General features: G+C 43.2%; 1 protein-coding gene across 1 annotated transcript in view; it reads left to right on the forward strand.

Annotated features, from left to right (window-relative positions):
* The window catches only part of LOC119417525 (adenylate cyclase type 6), a 58,700-nt gene that overhangs the window by 26,691 nt on the left and 13,850 nt on the right, over positions 1-18,159 (forward strand). Inside the window, exons 3-12 of the mRNA XM_037684746.1 lie at positions 6,695-6,844; positions 13,905-14,026; positions 14,591-14,702; positions 14,823-14,950; positions 15,040-15,198; positions 15,431-15,572; positions 16,287-16,415; positions 16,506-16,534; positions 16,623-16,770; positions 16,879-16,976. Coding sequence (XP_037540674.1) covers positions 6,695-6,844; positions 13,905-14,026; positions 14,591-14,702; positions 14,823-14,950; positions 15,040-15,198; positions 15,431-15,572; positions 16,287-16,415; positions 16,506-16,534; positions 16,623-16,770; positions 16,879-16,976 — 1,217 coding nt within the window. The remainder of the gene's footprint in view (positions 1-6,694; positions 6,845-13,904; positions 14,027-14,590; positions 14,703-14,822; positions 14,951-15,039; positions 15,199-15,430; positions 15,573-16,286; positions 16,416-16,505; positions 16,535-16,622; positions 16,771-16,878; positions 16,977-18,159) is intronic.

Below are 18,159 nucleotides of genomic sequence, written 5' to 3' on the forward strand. Positions count from 1 at the left end.
TTTATTTTATCTTCACTAATAAAAAAAACAACAACAATATTTTTTATACAAAAAACGTTTAAAAATCGTTTCCATCCTCCGTCCCGGTCCCTTCTGCCGGGATCGGAACGGGTCTTCATGAGCAGGCGAGGCCAGGGTCCAGGCACCGGCCTTCTGCGAGTCAGCAGCTCGAGACCGGCGGAGCTCCATCTAGCTCGCTCTGAATTTTGTTGTTGGCCACAAAACACACACAAAAAAACCCCGCCAGCATTTCAGCATTAAACCACAGTGTTGTCATTATTGGTTTTAAAATCTTTAAAATAGATCCAGCTGCTGCTCTGAGAAATTGCAAATGGCAGATCAGTGTTTTGAAAAGTTTCTGAAAGATCCAGTGACTCCGCCCCCTGACCGATCAGTGACCGACAGTGTTCCGACGTCACGTTTAGGTGCCGGCTCGGCTCGCTTGGTCCCACCAGAGAAGCAGGGACCAAAAAAGGGGCCGGTTCCATGAAAAAATACCAATGGAAAAGCGTTCAAAACCGTACCGAACCGAGCTGAACCAGGCTAAAGAGGAGCTGTGGAAAAGGGGCTATGGTCTGTCTCACAGCACCAACTCATCAAGCTTGACAGCAACAAAACTTTGATCGACAACTAATCGCTAAACAATCTTTGAATGTAAGAAGAGGGTGGGGCTTCTATGAATTTGATTGAATATACTGGTAAATGTAAGTTTGTCTGCCCAGTGACACATCAAATCCACCCTTCGACGAGCTACCTGAGAAGAGCTTGTTACATTAGCTTTTAGCTCAGAACAAAACTTTTTCTCCAAACGGTCCTCAATTTAGAAAAAATCTGACAATCCAGAAGTTCACAGAAAAACATAAAATACAGTTTAGAGACATTAAAACACATTTTAGAGGAGAACGCGACTCATGTCTCTAGATGTGTAAAATGCACTCAGGCGAAAGTTTTGTTCTGCTCTCCACCTCAGGTTGTTTATGGCCTCACAGCTTTACAGAAAGAGCTGGTTATTGATTCAGCAGCTCATCCGTACAAACTCCCATGTTGATCATTTATTGATGAAAACAGCATATCTTCTCTGGGCTCTTCTTTGTGACAAAACACACTTTAATCCGTGCTGCAGAATAGCCAGTCTTCCTACTGTCTGCTTCCCTCCTGCATGGTTCAGAGCAGCGCTTACATAATGCCGTTTTGATATCCAGGGATTAGGTCGAGGGCCTCTCCATACACTGGTCAGCTGGCTGCTTCCAGCATGTTACCTTCAGGGAAATGAGAACCTGTTTTCTGTCAGAAAAACTACATACAAACGCCTGATTTGTTCCCATCCTTATAAGAAACTGAACACAGTCATGTAGCACTGTTGTATTATACAAAGGAAGGACTTTAACGTGGCTAAACGAAAGCAGCAAGGTGATGGGGATGCTTCAAAATCAAGGAATGCGTTAAGTTCGAAGGAAGTGAGAAGGTAGCAGGTAAACGCTGCCAAGCAGATCTCCTGAATAGACGAAGAGCGGCTGCGTGAACGAGGGGGCACGACTGTGTACTCTGTAAACCCAGCCATCTATGCCCAATCAAAAATAACAAGCAACTACTCTGAGACAGTGAGAGGCCATGATACCAACGAAGAGCAGATCAATACAGGTAGATGCTTCCAGGTGGTTGCATATAAATAAATAAAAACCCTCAAGTACTTATAGATCCACACACAGATATCAGGACTATATACCATATAGTACCATACATATACAGTATATCACTATATACCACTATACTAGTGGTATAAATGTTCACCTGCACGTTTCACTTTTGTCTCCAGGCCTGTTTTTGCTTGAACAGTAAGAGGAAAGTAAACAGAGCTGAGCGCTCGGAGCCATCTGCCTAATGTCACTGTGGTCCTTATCTGTCCCCCCCCCCCCCGCCTCTCACTCTTCCTCCTCCTGTCATCCTCACATTGTGATTTTCCTTCCTCGCGCCGCTTCTCTTCATACCACTTATTTCCTTCCTACCCCCAACATCTGTCAGTCTTCAGTTTTATCCGTGCTGCACATTAAACTGCTGTTCTTCTTCCTCTTTTTTTTTTTTTAACCCATCCTTTGTTTACTTTCTTTTCTGGCTCCATTCTCCATGACCCATCTGTTTCTATTTTTGTCCACTGCTATTCTCAGAACTCTCAGGACTGTAGGTTTATTTGTTCATGCATGTTTACATCCAGCTACCATTTATACAGGTGTTTTTTTTATCAGTATGGGAACCTAAGATGTGTTTCTTTATTAAGCAAATCGTCTTTATTTGTCTTTTATTCACAAAAAGGAGCAGAATATTTACAGACAAAAGGTCAAACATCAGTTTGGAGGTTTGCAGACGTTTCCGGCTCACATCATTTCTAAACCTAAAACAGCATTTAAACATATTTTATTCTCATTTGTTGTTTATATTTGTGAAGGGAAAAGTCAATATATTTTTTCCGTTTGTTTGTCTGTCTGTTGGCAACTTATCTCATTAAGCAAGAGTTTTTAATAAACTTTTATAAAGTAATCAATGGATGCACATCTACAGCTCATTTACTAAGATTATTATTCTGAAAAAGGATAAGAAAGTTATAGTAGCAGCTTCGTGAACTCCGTCCATCTTCCGGACGACTGCATGTTCATGTTCTTGTTGTATCTCGGTGCAATGATAATAAAGCTTATTCTGATTTACTGTATTTTTCGGACTATAAGGCGCATTGAGTGAAACAAAAAACAGTCAGATAAATCAAACTTTATTCAGCTTGTTCACAATAACTCTCAACATTGTTCATTTGTACCACTCGAGGTCAGCACATCTGGAATTAATACATAAGGTGCACTGGATGATAAGGCTCTTGTCAGGATTTATCAGGCAAGGGTGAACCCAATGGTGTCGACAAGCACTCAGGACCGCAGGAGATACAAAAATATAGATATTTAATAATAATAATAATAATAATAATAAATCAAAAGGGTTGATGTGGCAGCAACTCACACTTTGAAGCTTCAAGGACTGGAACACATCAGGGTAGACCCAACGGCGACGAGACAAAGGACAAGACTCACAGACAGGCTTAAATACACAGACAAGACAGGACGTGATTACAAACAGCTGAGAACAGAAGGTGCAAATAATCAGGAATAATGAGACACACAAGGGCGCACAGACAGGGAAAGCCCACAAGATGGCGCCATCCCTACAGCTCTCTGTCCATTTTTGAGAAAATTAAAGGATTTAAGTGCTCCTTATAGTCCGAAAAATACGGTAATTTTGGAGTCATTCTGATTCAAGATGGCTGCCACAGCTAAGCAACATTATCCAACACAAAAAAGACTACAGTCAGTTAACGTTACAGATACCGAGCTGAAATCTGAAAGTCCTTCACAACACTTACTAGAGTAAAAGCATTTTTTTATGTTGCCATTATTCTTTTTTTAATTTAACACTGTGCCTGTCTGTTAGCAAAATATCTTGTGAACCACTGGAAGGATTTTGATGAAACTTTCAGAAAATAATTATCAGACATACGTCTACAACTCTTTAACTTTTGGAGTGGTCTCAATTTAAGATGGCCACCACAGCCGATCAACACTAGAAACCACAGAAATGGCTGTAACTCAATTCACAAATATGAGCTTGATTTTAATTTGTCAAACACTCTTTGAGGACAGAGCCAGGTTTGAGCAGAACAACCAGAACTGTTCTCTATCTTAAAAAGATGATCTTAGGTTGAAATTCTGACATGTGACTGGTGATATGAAAATCCTTCAAGCAATGTTAGACTTTTAATTTGTTTTTTCCTGAAATTAAAACTGAAAAAATAATTTCTAATGTTCAAGAATCTGAACGATATGAAGTCAACATTTTTTTTTCTAAACATGCAGAAGAAAGACCATAATGTGGAAAATTAGCAGGTTTTTTGTGTCCTTTAAAAAAACGTCCGCTTTTTATTTTAATACATGTATATTAAACAAAAGGTTATATATATGTATATTTTTTATTTTATTTATTATTTTAAATATGTAAAGCTGCTGAAAGTGTGTCCAATGAAAGAGAAAGACAAAACTAAGAGAGAGGTATTAGAAAATACCTGGTGTCTCTAATTTTTATTATGTAGTTTCTAAATATTTTGTATGAATTTATGTCAAGGCTTAAAGAGTTGCATTTTAATAAAACACTCTCCCGAATGTTTTATTTATATGTTTCCTAAAAGTGACAGGAGTGAAAACTTCCTCTATAAAGAAGTTTGAAAGGTATACACAGTATATAAGTTATTATATGTAGTTCATAATTTTTTATTATTATTATTCTTTGTATTTCTTTCGGCCCATCCCTTTTCTTCCAGGGGTCACCACAGCGAACAAAATTTAATTTAATAGATTAGCAGCAAATTTTTAAATAGTTTTAGTGCTGGGCAATAATTCAATATCGATATATATCACGATATACTTTTATTCAATAATGGTGATATGAGTTTTAAGCACCTTTTCAATATTTTGATATACATTACGATATGATTACAGCGTTTCACTGACACATTTCTTCTTCTGTTCATGTTGAAGCGGCTGCTTCAACATGAACAGAAGAAGCCGCAACACAACTACGTAAGTGCGTGGTGACGTACACCACACACAGACCAGAAGGAGTTAGCGGTAGCAGGCTAGGCTAGGCTAAGCTTTTTTGCTATTTTCAACCATGCATTTAAAACGTTTTATTTATTTATATATATTTAAGTAAAACAAATATGTGCAAATAAAAGCAGATTGAGCTTTCTTCTGTTGGATGACCCTAATGAGAGTTTTAATAACAGCCTTCACACTTTGTCTGTTTGTTTTGGTGTTTCGTCTGTTTGTAGTCGGTTTCTTCACAGTTAAATTCAACAATAATCTTCATTTATTTCCAGTTTTACCCAGAAGGTGTCACTGTGCTGCATTTCTGTGCAGCTCTAAAAGCAGCACAGAAAGTAAAAACGACAAACAAAACCTTCTCATCGTCTTCCTGCCATGTTTAACGTCCAGACCCGGCTCGAATAAACGGGTGCCGTTAACAGCAGCCTGCGACAGTTTTCTTTAGCTGCTGTTTAGGACAGGATGCATCATGTCTGCACCTCCCTCTGCTGCACTCAACAACCTCCTCCAGCCTCCACACATGGAGGAGCGTCACGTACCGTCTGAGAGCACGAGCACATTTTTAAAGGAAGTGGCCTTGTGTTGGGTCAACAGTAATTCCCACAATGCGCATCAGGATTCCTTGTTTTTTACGTGCTGCAGCTCAGCCTGTTGCAGTGTCAAATAAAGCACAACCACCGAACTGCGTGCAGGATACAAGCTTGGTGTGAAAATGACCGTGGACACAGCTGCTCCCACATGTAGGCCCCATTCCAACATGTAAGAGTACAGAGGAGCCATGAACGCCAGACAGCTGCAGGGAAAGGATGTAGTACATATGATCACAGAGATGAACACATGATGGGACACGTTCAAAAGGAAACAGAAAGTTGCAACAAAAAAGTTTCTGTGCGTTCAAACTCGCCACCACGACAGGATCGTGTAACTGCTCGTTTTGTCTGCGTTTTATCGTTAAACGTTTCGTCAGAAGGTTAGCTGCGCGACCGTCGGACAGCCTGGGCGGTGCTTTAATTAGCCTCAACAGTTGTTGCAGGCCGACAGATTAGTCTGATAGAGCTTTATTAGATCCCAATCCAACGTAAGAGGATGTGACCGTTGACTTCCTGCGCAGACTGAAGGCTGCTGGAAACCATCTGCCTTCACTGGGTTTTCTTCTCCAGCATGGCTGCCAGTCATCTGCGGCTGCCGTTTCACACTGATGATGGAACAAAAACTTTTTGCTGCAGACGTCTACTTCCTGACAGCATCCATTTTTACCAGTGCGTTAAAATTTAAACACACCAAACCGTGAGCGGCTTTAGAGAGTTACGGTACATTAAATGTCACTAAAAGGAGGGAAACGCTGGAAGAATCTTTGTGTTGTAGATACATCTTTAGAATACGCTAAACAAACTTTCTACATTTTTATCAAACAATATTTACGGTGCACCGCAGGAGAATTAAGATAAAATGAACAGGGAAGAAACTGAATTTAAGAAAAGGGTGCAGAAGAGTCTGATGCTGTTTCTGATAAAAATGTTTTTAAGGATGTTTTGGTTGTCAGTTATCATCGCCCGCCTACATGAAAGTCGTGTAATTCCCTGTTCCTGTGCACATTTCTCTGTTAGCAAAATATCTAATAACGCATTGGACAGGCCACCACAGCAGATCAACTTTAGCAAATTCGAAAATGCCGTAACTCCGTTGATGTTACAGATATTTACAAAAAATTGAACGTGGTAGTAGCTGAGAGTCACCCACAACGCATTTTATGAGCACTAATAGATCGCACAAGATTGTTGTTTCAAACTTTGACCTGCAAGGCAACGGGCAATATTCATTCCTTTAAGAAATGCCAGTTTAATGTTTTTTCTTTCTGATGATTATCAATAAATGAGGGTTAGTTACATCTGATCTGGATCTCTGACACTGAGATTAAATTCCTCAAATGCACAGTACAGATTCTTGGCTTTTTTGTTTGTTTAAGGGAAGTATCTCATAGGAGATTGAAAATATGTAAAAATTGCTCTTTTTATTTTTCCAGTTAGTTGACAATCCCCTTGCTCTGCTCTCTCCAGGTGAGCGCTAACGTTCTCATCTTCTTGTGCACCAACATCATCGGCATCTGTACCCACTACCCGGCTGAAGTTTCCCAGAGACAAGCCTTTCAGGAGACCCGAGGCTACATCCAGGCCAGGCTTCATCTGCAGAGGGAGAATCAGCAGCAGGTAGGACGCCGGACACGCCGTTCACTCTACATTTATCTTTTGGAAGGAGACATCATGCGCGGTTATGAGATTAGTTAACAGATTGATGTGACAACAAGACGACATGAGGGACTTCCTGGGGATACAGGGTAAACAGGATCGGTTCAGTTGGTGGTGAGCTGCAATACAGCCAGACTGGCACTATTTACTGTCTAGTAAAGTGACGGGTAACTTCCTTCCTGCTCTGGTACTTCTTGTGAACCATGTAAAGGTCATCAGCTGTGACGAGATCTGGAGCGACGCTAGTTTTTGGGGAATGCTCCTGAAATTTGCGTCAGGGTCTTCTCTCCTCCACCACTTGCTGCTGCCTGGATTAGTGGTGCGGAGCATCCACAGAGCAGTTTCTGTTTGGTGCATTTTGTCCTAGTAGACTTGCCGTAGCTAATCGTGTTAGCATTTCTACAATAAATTCAATCCACCTTATTCCTACGCCCCATGATGCCTCGCGTGAATTATGGGCACGACTTCTGGCGCAGACCAGAACCGGTGTTTGTTTATGTGTGAACAGTATGAGCTAATGTAGTTTCTCCAAGATAATGGATTTAATTTAAACATGTAGGAACACCACCTGTCAGAGTTCAAACAGGACATTTGATTTCAATTCAGTTTATTTCTATAGCACCAAGTCACAACAGAACCTAGTGCTGGGCAGTATGACTAAAAATTTGTATCAGGGTTTTTTGTTTTTTTTGTTAAGTTTCTGGTGGTTTCAATGTATTTCTTTATTACTTAGCTTTTTATTGTTTCCCCATGATGGCTTTTATATATGTTTGTGGTTTATTTTACTGTCAGGAGTACAAGGTTTTAAATCGAGGCTGAAATCAAAGTATCAATTACTTTGTCCCAAAATAATTACACAATATATGAATAAGTCAGTATGAAATAGCAGAAAGAGATGCAGAAAGTACCGGTAAACTGTTTTTATTGTGCAAAATGCAACATATTAAAAATAAAAGATATGCCAATTTTAACACGGCTTTCTTCTCCAAGCAAAATATTTTAAGATAGTTCTATAAACATATATAACAATACTTTGGTGATGCTGGTGTAATATTGGGATGGCAGTTTGGCTAAAATATTTTCACCCTGGTAAGACATACCTCAAATCCAGAGTTTTAATCATTGCTCTGAGCCCATTTCTCTCGACTGTCTGTAGCGGGTCCTTGCATAGGTGGATTGTTGCTGCATTCGTAATGTCGCTCCACTGCTTGCTTTTCTGGTCATATGCCGTCCCTCGAGAAAATGCCTGTTCAAGCGATGTCTGACCCTTTGGCTTAACTGTTTCACTGGTGCTACTGACTGACGACAAGCTCTGAGGCGTATCAGTATCTACACAGTGGTAAGGTCGGTGGTGTTTTGTAAAAAGAGGTGGGACACAATCTTTTGTGACCTTAAAGCAGACACAGAGCCCAACCAAAGCCTTAAAGTCCTCCATCATCACGCTGGGGTTAATGGCAGAGAAAATCATAAAACTGAAGACAAACAAATACTATAAAGATGTGTCCTCCATACACTTGAAATCATCCCTGATGTTCTCGTCACTGTTTTCAATCCTTCTGAGGATCCGGCTTCTTTTCTCCGGTGGTTTATTGTAGTCCAGACACAAAGTAGGATGCAGGTTTTCCTCAACAAAGTGAAATGAGCTCACATCCAGTGTTTTGGGTGATCTCTACATGTTCAGATTTTTCAGCCACATTCTTCTTAATTCATCTGCAGGTAGGAGATGGAAACTATATCACTTTTCACAGGAACACTCTTGTTGTTTTGGGTCTGTGTTCAAAACTCTGTTGTTGTAGCCTCTGATTTACTTTGGACTGGTTGTTCTTTCTGGGCCCTTGAGCAAGGCCCTCAACCCTTAATGGCGGCGCGTGCACACGCTGCGGCTACACTCTCTCCCGAGAATGCAGCTTTTTCATGTGTTTTTTTCCTGTAAATCGCAGTATTTTTGCACGTCTCCGTCGTGCGCTCACGTCTTGAAGCGCACATACAGCCGTGAATCGCTGCTTGATGTCGGCAAAAGCTCACTTTTCGAGCTTAGCTCTGAACTTCGAGAGGGGCTGCGTGCTAGCAGCTTGCTCAGAACTCCGGCTCCACCACCGACCCCCTCCGCTGCGCTGCGCCCACAATGGAAGCGCCACAAGCGGAACGAGAGGCTGCAGAAGAGGGGTAAGCGCGGAGGTATAAGAGCGAGGCTAGCTGCTAGCCCACACAAGCCAGCCATCCCCTCCATGATACTGGCCAACGTACGCTCTCTGGACAACAAACTGGATGACATCCGCTTACTTCAGTCAACTCAGAAGACCGTGAGGGACTGTTGTGTTTATGTTTTCACGGAAACTTGGCTTAAAGACAACATCCCGGACCACGCAGTTCAGCTCGAGCGGCGGACATGCTACCGAGCGGACCGAGTCCTCACTGAAGGTAAAACACGCGGCGGCGGACTTTGTGTTTACATTAGTGATGCTTGGTGTCGCAACGCTGTTGTGGTCTGCAAGTACTGCTCACCGGTGGTGGAACTGATGATTATAAAGTGCAGACCGTTTTATCTACCGAGGGAGTTCTCAGCTGTGCTGATAGCTGCTGTTTATCTGCCTCCGAGCTCCGCTAACATCAGGAGCGAAGCGCTGAACGAACTATATCAGAACATCAGTGAGCAGCAGACAGCCCACCCGGATGCTTTTCTCATCCTGGCTGGTGATTTCAACCATGCAGAACCAAAGAGTGTGTTTTCTGGACTTTATAAACATATAGACTTTCCAACACGAGGCAATAACACGCTGGATCAGGTCTTCACCACATGGAGAGGAGCTTACAAAGCCCGGGCCCTCCCCCACCTTGGTGCTTCTGACCATCTGACTGTGATGTTAATGCCAGCATTCAGACCACTGGTTAAAGTCAACAAACCAGTTCTGAAGCAGATACGAGTGTGGCCTGAGGGCTCATCTGAGGCACTCCAGGACTGTTTTAGCACCACGGACTGGAATGTGTTTAAAATGGCTGCTACTCACAACAACTTCACTGACATTCAGGAGTACACAGAAACTGTCTGCTTATATCACAAAGTGCATTGATGATGTAACTGTCCTGAAGACCATCACCATCTGTGCTAATCAGAAGCCATGGCTGACAGGAGAGGTCCACAAGCTGCTGAAGGCTAGGAATGCTGCCTTCGCCGCTGGAGACCAGGCAGGCCTGAAGACAGCTAGGGCCAACCTGTCCAGAGGCATTAAAAAAGCTAAGAGGCAGCACTCCAAGAAAATAGCCCAACACTTCAAGGACAGCAGAGACTCTCGGAGCCTGTGGCAGGGAATTCAGTCCATTACAGACTACAAACCCTCTCCACAGACCTGTGACAGCACCCCCTCCCTGCTGAATGACCTGAACAGGTTCTTCGCTCGGTTTGAGGCACAGAATGGCACACCTGCACAAAAAGCCACCCCCCCTCCTGGAGACCAGGTGATCACACTGTCCCCGGACAAGGTGAGGAGAGCATTCAGCAAGATCAACGCTCGGAAAGCTCCTGGTCCCGACAACATACCTGGTCGCGTGCTGAAGGACTGCGCTGGCGAATTAGCAGAGGTGTACTCTGACATCTTCAACACCTCACTGAGCCAGGCTGTGGTCCCCACGTGCTTCAAAACCACCACCATAATCCCTGTCCCCAAGGAAACGTCTCCCTCCTGCTTCAACGACTACCGCCCGGTTGCACTCACTTCCATCCTCATGAAGTGCTTCGAGCGACTAGTCATGCAACACATTAGGTCCTCCCTCCCCCCCTCCCTGGACCCCTACCAGTTTGCATATCGGTCAAACCGCTCGACTGATGATGCCGTCGCCACTGCTCTTCATTCAGCCCTCACACATTTGGACAAGAAAGACACCTATGTCAGAATGCTCTTCATCGACTTCAGTTCTGCATTCAACACAATCATTCCACAACAACTCATCTGGAAACTGGACAGTCTGGGTCTGAACACATCACTGTGCAACTGGCTGCTTGACTTCCTTACCGGAAGACCACAGGCAGTACGGGTTGGCAGCAACACATCCAGCATCATCACTCTGAACACGGGGGCCCCACAAGGATGTGTGCTGAGCCCCCTTCTGTTCACTCTACTAACCTACGACTGCTCTCCATCACACCCCTCCAACCTCTTCATCAAGTTTGCGGACGAGACGACTGTGGTAGGCCTCATCAGCAACAACGATGAGTCACTCTACAGGAGCGAGGTGAGCCGGCTGGTCTCCTGGTGCAAACGCAACAATCTCTTGCTGAACACAGAGAAGACCAAGGAGATTGTTGTGGACTTCAGGAGAACTCAGACAAAACATGCTCCACTATCCATCAACGGTGTTGTTGTGGAAAGGGTGAGCAGCACCAAGTTCCTGGGTGTGCACATCTCTGAGGACCTCTCCTGGACCATCAACACAGCAGCAGTGGCCAAAAAGGCTCACCAACGGCTCTACTTCCTCCGCAAGCTGAGAAGAGCGAGAGCCCCCACCCCCATCATGACAACCTTCTACAGGGGGGCCATCGAGAGCATCCTGATGAGCTGCTCCACTGTGTGGTACGGGGCCTGCACAGCATCCTGCCGCAAATCCCTCCAGCGGATCGTGAGGGCAGCTGAGAAGATCATTGGCACCTCTCTCCCCTGCCTTCAGGACCTCCACAGCTCTCGCCTCAGAAGTAAAGCCCTCTGCTGGGTGGGAGATCTTGACCACCCGCTACACTGCTTCTTCAACCTGCTGCCATTAGGGCGGAGACTGCGTAGCCTCAGTTCTAGGACCAGCAGACTGTGGAACAACTCTGTCCATCAGGCCGTGAGGATGCTGAACTCTCTGCCTGTCCCCCCTCAGCCCCCTCTCCCACTTCTGCCACCCTGCACACACTAACTCAGCTTCCTGACCCCCCCCCCCCCCCCCCCCCCCCCTTCAAAACTGCTCTGGGACATTTATTTATTTTTATGAATAGTTTATGAACTCGGTCACTTTAACAGCCTACAAGCTCACTCTACTGTTTATTGCATCATATTTTGCACTACTGTTATGATCAACTCGTCCTGTCTATTCTGGTAATTCTGGTATTGTCATTTCCACTTAATCACCTCATCAGTACATAACTGTGACTCTATATAGAACCGGTATGCACACCTTCACTTTACTAAGTTTCTCAGGTTTATACTTTATATTGCACTATTGTTTACTCTGGCCTTGCACATCCATTATCTACCTCTCATCATGTTATTGTCTTCAGTCAGCGTCCCTTTGTCTCCTGTTAGTCACTATTGAGCACGTTGCATCAGAGGTCCTGCTGCTGTTCACTTTTATATTTTTTATATAACTAGTTGTGTTAGTTTATTTTTGCTAATGTTGTTGTTTGCTGCAACTTGAGTAGGAGTGTAACGCAATTTCAATTTCTATGTATGTCCTGTACATATGCAGAATTGACAATAAAATCAATCAATCAATCAATCAATCAATCAATTCTGCAGCCGTGAACACAACAGGTACCTGAACTCAGCACGGCTATTTTAGTAAACTTTATGGGTGTTAAATAAATGTGAACAAAACGCAAATTATTTTCAAATAAACCGCAGTCTGTGCTCCACCACCACGGTTAGACAATGCTTAGTGCTACTTCCTGTGTCTGACAGGAAGTTGTGCACATTATCATTTATACAGTAGAGCCCCCAGGAATAAGGTGGATAGTTTAGTAATAACAGGTAAATAATAGTTTTTAATTTAACCTCCTTTATTAGGCAGAACAATATATAAATCATTATTTATGTAAATTAAGTGCTCATCTTTTACATTTCAAGTGATACACATCAATACTTGTTTTATAATCGTATTCAAATCGAATCAGAAAGGCAAGTTTCCTGCCTCGATGAGTCCACCTCAGCTGTTTGAACACCTTGCCTGCTTGTCTGAATGTTTTTACTTTGAGCTAGTGGTCTGTGCAATGCAGCAGCAGCAGCGCAGCAGCAGCAGCAGCAGCACAGAAGCAGCAGCAGCGCAGCAGCACAGCAGCAGCAGCGTATAACTCTTTTCAGCTTCCATTTGAGTTCAGAGAAACCGTAAACATTTATTTTCTCTGAAGAAAAGGCAGGACTTTGGTCTAAGTGATCCTGGTAAACATTCTCAAAGAAGCATCTTTTTGTGAGATATCTCAGCATGTTTGTGTAACTTTAAAAAAAAAAAGAAGCTTTTTTCTTACTGATTTGGAACTACAAGTATTGTCTTTTGAATAAAATTTTTGTGGGGTGGGGGGAGTTTTTTATTTATTTATTTTTTTTTTACATGAAGTGAACAGCAAATTATTATTATCAAATTACATCAATGTTAGTTTTTATCCACATCCATCTTGTAAATATTTGAAGGGATATCGGTAAGTGTGATTTTTATTTTTTAGGTGGAGTTGTTTGCGGTCCTTCTGGGTAGTCAGTATCTTACCTGTAGCAGACAGCAGTCAGAGTGATATCAAGAAAAAAATCTCATGGAGATTTGTTAATGGCTGGTCCACAAAGCTTCAATCAAAGATTTTCTGCCATCTAAAACACGTCATACTTCCTAAACATTATAGATGTTAAAGTGACAGCCACTTCAGGAATAGTTAGACAGTCTGAGTAGACTTAATTTTTCTGCAGCTTAAGTTATATAGGAAATGTGCTGGACTGTGGACTCTTCCCAGTTATTGCTCAGCGTGGACAAACTGAATGTGTAAAGTTTTATGAATTTGTTGCTACTGTGTGAAAAAGCATCAACAAAGTTGTTTGTGCTAAGCTTTAATTTCCTCCAATTGCTGTGGTGTAGCTTCTTGCAATAATTTTAATGATTTTAGGAGAACGGTTAATAAACTACTGTCGTCCTTCAAAGAAACGAGCGCCTGTAGAAAACAATTTATCTGTGTAAGGAGACGGCATTCACACACACAAGTACACAAAGAAGAGTGCAGAGTGACATGTAGCCAACAGCAACGTCGCAAACGATACAATCTGCATTTTTCGTTTGTGTTTTCCAGGAGCGTCTGTTGCTCTCAGTGTTACCAAGGCACGTTGCCATGGAGATGAAGGCTGACATCAATGCCAAGAAGGAAGACATGATGTTTCATAAGATCTATATCCAGAAACACGACAACGTCAGGTGAGCCGGCGGGGCAGGGACATCTGGTCTCACCTCTTCGATTTCATGCAACTTTTATTAACTTTAACTTTTTTATTTAGCAGTGTTAAAACTTAAACAGCTTCTTAAGATGATTTTACTCATTAAAAATACAAAATATCTTTATTTTCAAAGTCTGAGACCGTCACTTGTTGGCTTCATACACACACGCACGCACCTGTGAAGGTGCTCCCAGTCAGAAGAGGGTTGAGTGGTTTGGCAGAGTGGAGGCTAATTAGCACTAGAGAGGGAATACTTAATCACCCCGAGCCGAGATAAGAAAATCCCCAAAGAAGGAGAGCTTCAGCACGCATTCAATTACAGCCCTGAGCAAACACAGCATCCTCTCAGAAACACGCCTACAACAGCCACACAGAAATCCTTGAGCCGACTTTAAGGTCAAACTTTATTCCTCCGCTGAGGTGAACAGTCCTAACGTTACGTTCCCAGACGGCTGTATCAGCAGTGAAACTTTAGACCTGTTGCTCGTAATCGAGGATTAGAAGTATTTGATCTCTGTTGTTCTTTGTCTTTCCTCTGCTTCAGCATTCTCTTTGCAGACATCGAGGGGTTTACCAGCCTGGCGTCTCAGTGCACAGCTCAGGAGCTCGTCATGACCCTTAACGAGCTCTTTGCTCGTTTTGACAAGCTGGCGTCGGTAAGGAGGAACATTTATTTCCTGAGTAGTTCATCTCTGAAAAACATCCATGTTCCCCACATGGTGTTCCTTTAGTTGATGTAGTTTCCCCTCCTACATCTTCTGCTTCTTCCTTCTCAGGAGAACCATTGCCTCCGGATCAAGATTTTGGGCGATTGTTACTACTGTGTGTCCGGGCTGCCCGAACCCCGGGCTGACCACGCCCACTGCTGCGTGGAGATGGGCGTCGACATGATCGAGGCCATCTCGTAAGTAAAAAAAAAATAGACACATTGGTTGGAGTGAAGCGGTTTTGATGTCTTCTGCAGAGGAGACGCTGACATTCGTGTGTCTGCAGATTGGTGCGCGAGGTGACGGGGGTCAACGTTAACATGCGCGTGGGCATTCACAGCGGACGTGTGCACTGTGGCGTGCTGGGACTCAGGAAGTGGCAGTTTGACGTGTGGTCAAACGACGTCACGCTGGCCAATCACATGGAGGCGGGAGGCAAAGCGGGGTGAGAGAAAAAAACCCTGCAGCTCAAAAAAAAAAAAAAAAAGTTCAATTTGAGTCTTTTGGGAAGATTTTGTAACTTCATATTTTAAAACTTAAACTTTAAAACACAAGTTCAGTTATTTGCCCGTGTATCATCCCTGGTATAAGTTTATTAAATGTTTATAATTATGAACAAAACAAAATAGAAACAGAATAAAAACAAGCACTTGTTTCTGGTGTTCTTGTCGGACCAGGCGGATCCACATCACCAAGGCCACGTTGCAGTACCTGAACGGGGACTATGAGGTGGAGCCGGGCTTCGGGGGCGAGAGGAACGCATATCTGAAGGAGAACAGCATCGAGACCTTCCTGGTCCTCGGCTGCAGCCAGAAACGGGTCAGTGCAAAAACAAGAGGTTTATTTTCAGAACCATTTAGCCCACTTCAGATAAATCTTGTATTTTTCCTGTTTTTTTATTCTGGGATTCCACCAAACGCTTCTAAACAAACACGCTCAGAGTGAAAGTAAGTTCAGGTGTGATTAGGTTGGACTCTGGATGAGAAGAGAAGAGCAGTTCAGTGTGAGTGATTTTATTTGATGTGAAAAGCAGCATTCAGATCTCTTCACATTATGCAGGATCTTCTCTGCAGCACAGGAAGTGGCACATCGTGTTTAACACGAGCGGATTTATGAGTCAGATTAAAAATTTTAAAAATGTCTTAATGGATGTCAAGTTTCCGTTTAATTTTCCGTCTCATGTGAATACACAGCTCCTTCCTACCTGGGCTCGGTTGTTTCAGGAAACATCTGGATTTTCCAAAAACACATTTGAATCGAGGTTTAGAGAGGGTTAATCCTAAATTTGCTTTGAGTAGTTTCAGAGGATTTCCTCTTGAGGAAATATAAATAAGTGTGTGACTCCTCTGGAAGTGACAAACTTGTAAATGAAGTCCGCCTGTTGGATTCTTTCGACGGGGCAGAGGGAGAAAAAAAAAATAATCCAGATTTGCTCGGCGCTCTTAGTCACCCGTCTTGACGTTGGCCATGTGTGGTGTCGCATGAGAACAGTTGGTCAGCTGGTTTTGCCTTCGTGTTGTTCTCTCTGAGCAGAAGGAGGAGAAGGCGATGATGGCGAAGATGCAGCGGACGCGAGCCAACTCTAACGAGGGGCTGATGCCACGCTGGGTCCCCGACAGAACCTTCTCCAGAACCAAAGACTCCAAAGTCTTCAGACAAATGGTGAGGCTGGACATCAATATGCTGGAGGAGGAGGCTGGCTGCTGCTTCTCTCTCCGAGTCCTGATTAAGTCTCGTCTCTGTTCTTTGCAGGGAATCGATGAGTCCTCCAGTAAAGACAAGTGAGCACCGGCTGCTGACGTATAACTTGGGGGGGACTTTGTTTACTCTGCCGCCTCCTGATCAGCTTGTGTTTTTGTTTGTTGGCAGCCGAGGGGTTCAGGAGGCCATGAATCCAGAGGATGAGGTAGATGAATTTCTGGGGAGAGCCATTGATGCTCGCAGTATTGACCAGCTCAGAAAAGACCACGTCAGGAAGTTCCTGCTCACTTTCCAGAACACGAGTCTGGAAAAAAAGGTGCCAACTAAGAAGACTGAACGTTAGAGCTCCCCAACCTCAAACGACCAATTCTGCAAAAGATCTTCTGCTCATGTTGGATTTTCTCATCTCTTTTTATCTTTGCAGTATTCTAAGAAAGTAGATGACCGTTTCGGCGGCTACGTTGCCTGTACTCTGCTGGTGTTCTGCTTCATATCGTTCATACAGATTGTTATCTTTCCACAGTGAGTACCTCCAAGCACAGAGTATCATAAAACAACGCTTCATGTTCTTCAAGAGTTCCCTCGTTTCTTTGAATCGTCCATCCATCCATCCATCCATCCATCCATCCATCCATCCATCCATCCATCCATCCATCCATCCATCCATTTTCTTTACCCGCTTATTCCATTTTGGGTCACGGGGGTCGCTGGTGCCCATGTCCAGCAATCACTGTGCGAGGGGCGGGGTACACCCTGGACGGGTCGCAAGTCCATCACAGGGCCACATAGAGACAAACGAGACAATCAACCATTCACTCTCTAACGCACACACGAGACAATTTAGAGTTACCAATCAGCCTAACATGCATGTTTTTGGACTGTGGGAGGAAACCGGAGTACCCGGAGAAAACCCACGCATGCACAGAGAGAACATGCAAACTCCACCCAGAAAGGCCCCTGGACCGGGGTTTGAACCAGGGACCTGCTCGCTAAGAGGCAGCAGCTCTACCAGTTGTGCCACCGTGCTGCCTTTCTTTTAATCATTTACCCTCAAATCCTACAATTCTGCTGCTGCACATTAGTTAACCCTACAAAGGTCATGGAGAAAAATCAGCCACACGTTTTTTTTTGTATGCTATTTTATTAGTGTTGTCAACAAACACGACCGTTTCGGACAAGTCTTAAAAATCTTTGGGGAATATATTAACTTTCTCAGAAACATTTCAAAAGCTCCTGCAAACTCCAATACACTTTACTAGCATCTAGTGTTTCATTGGGAGAAAAATGGCAAATAATCCACCATATTGATCACCATTATAAAGGGTTTCTATGATCCAGTATTTATCATAAAATAAAATTTAACATTCCTTTCACTTGTTTTTTTTTGTGTTTTTTTTTTTACCCATCCTCCTTTTTTTATACAGTAGCTCACTAGGTGGTGCTCTGCTTTCACATTTGAGAGTTGCTGTAGTCTTTTAATTGTACTTTTTATTGTTTCTACAGAGAAACAACAAAGTTGAACTTTGTTTCAAAACACAAATATGACTTTAATTTTGTTCCCTCTCAATTTGTTTTTATGCAGTGTACTGCAGCCGTGGTTGTCTGTATGAATACCTGCCTTTCATGGGCAGACTGCAAAACTGAACTCTATCAAAAATGTAAAAATAAAGGTATATATATATATATATATATATATATATTTATT

Source organism: Nematolebias whitei, chromosome 11, assembly GCF_014905685.2.
Source record: "Nematolebias whitei isolate Nwh7 chromosome 11, NemWhi1, whole genome shotgun sequence".
Classification (NCBI taxonomy): domain Eukaryota; kingdom Metazoa; phylum Chordata; class Actinopteri; order Cyprinodontiformes; family Rivulidae; genus Nematolebias; species Nematolebias whitei.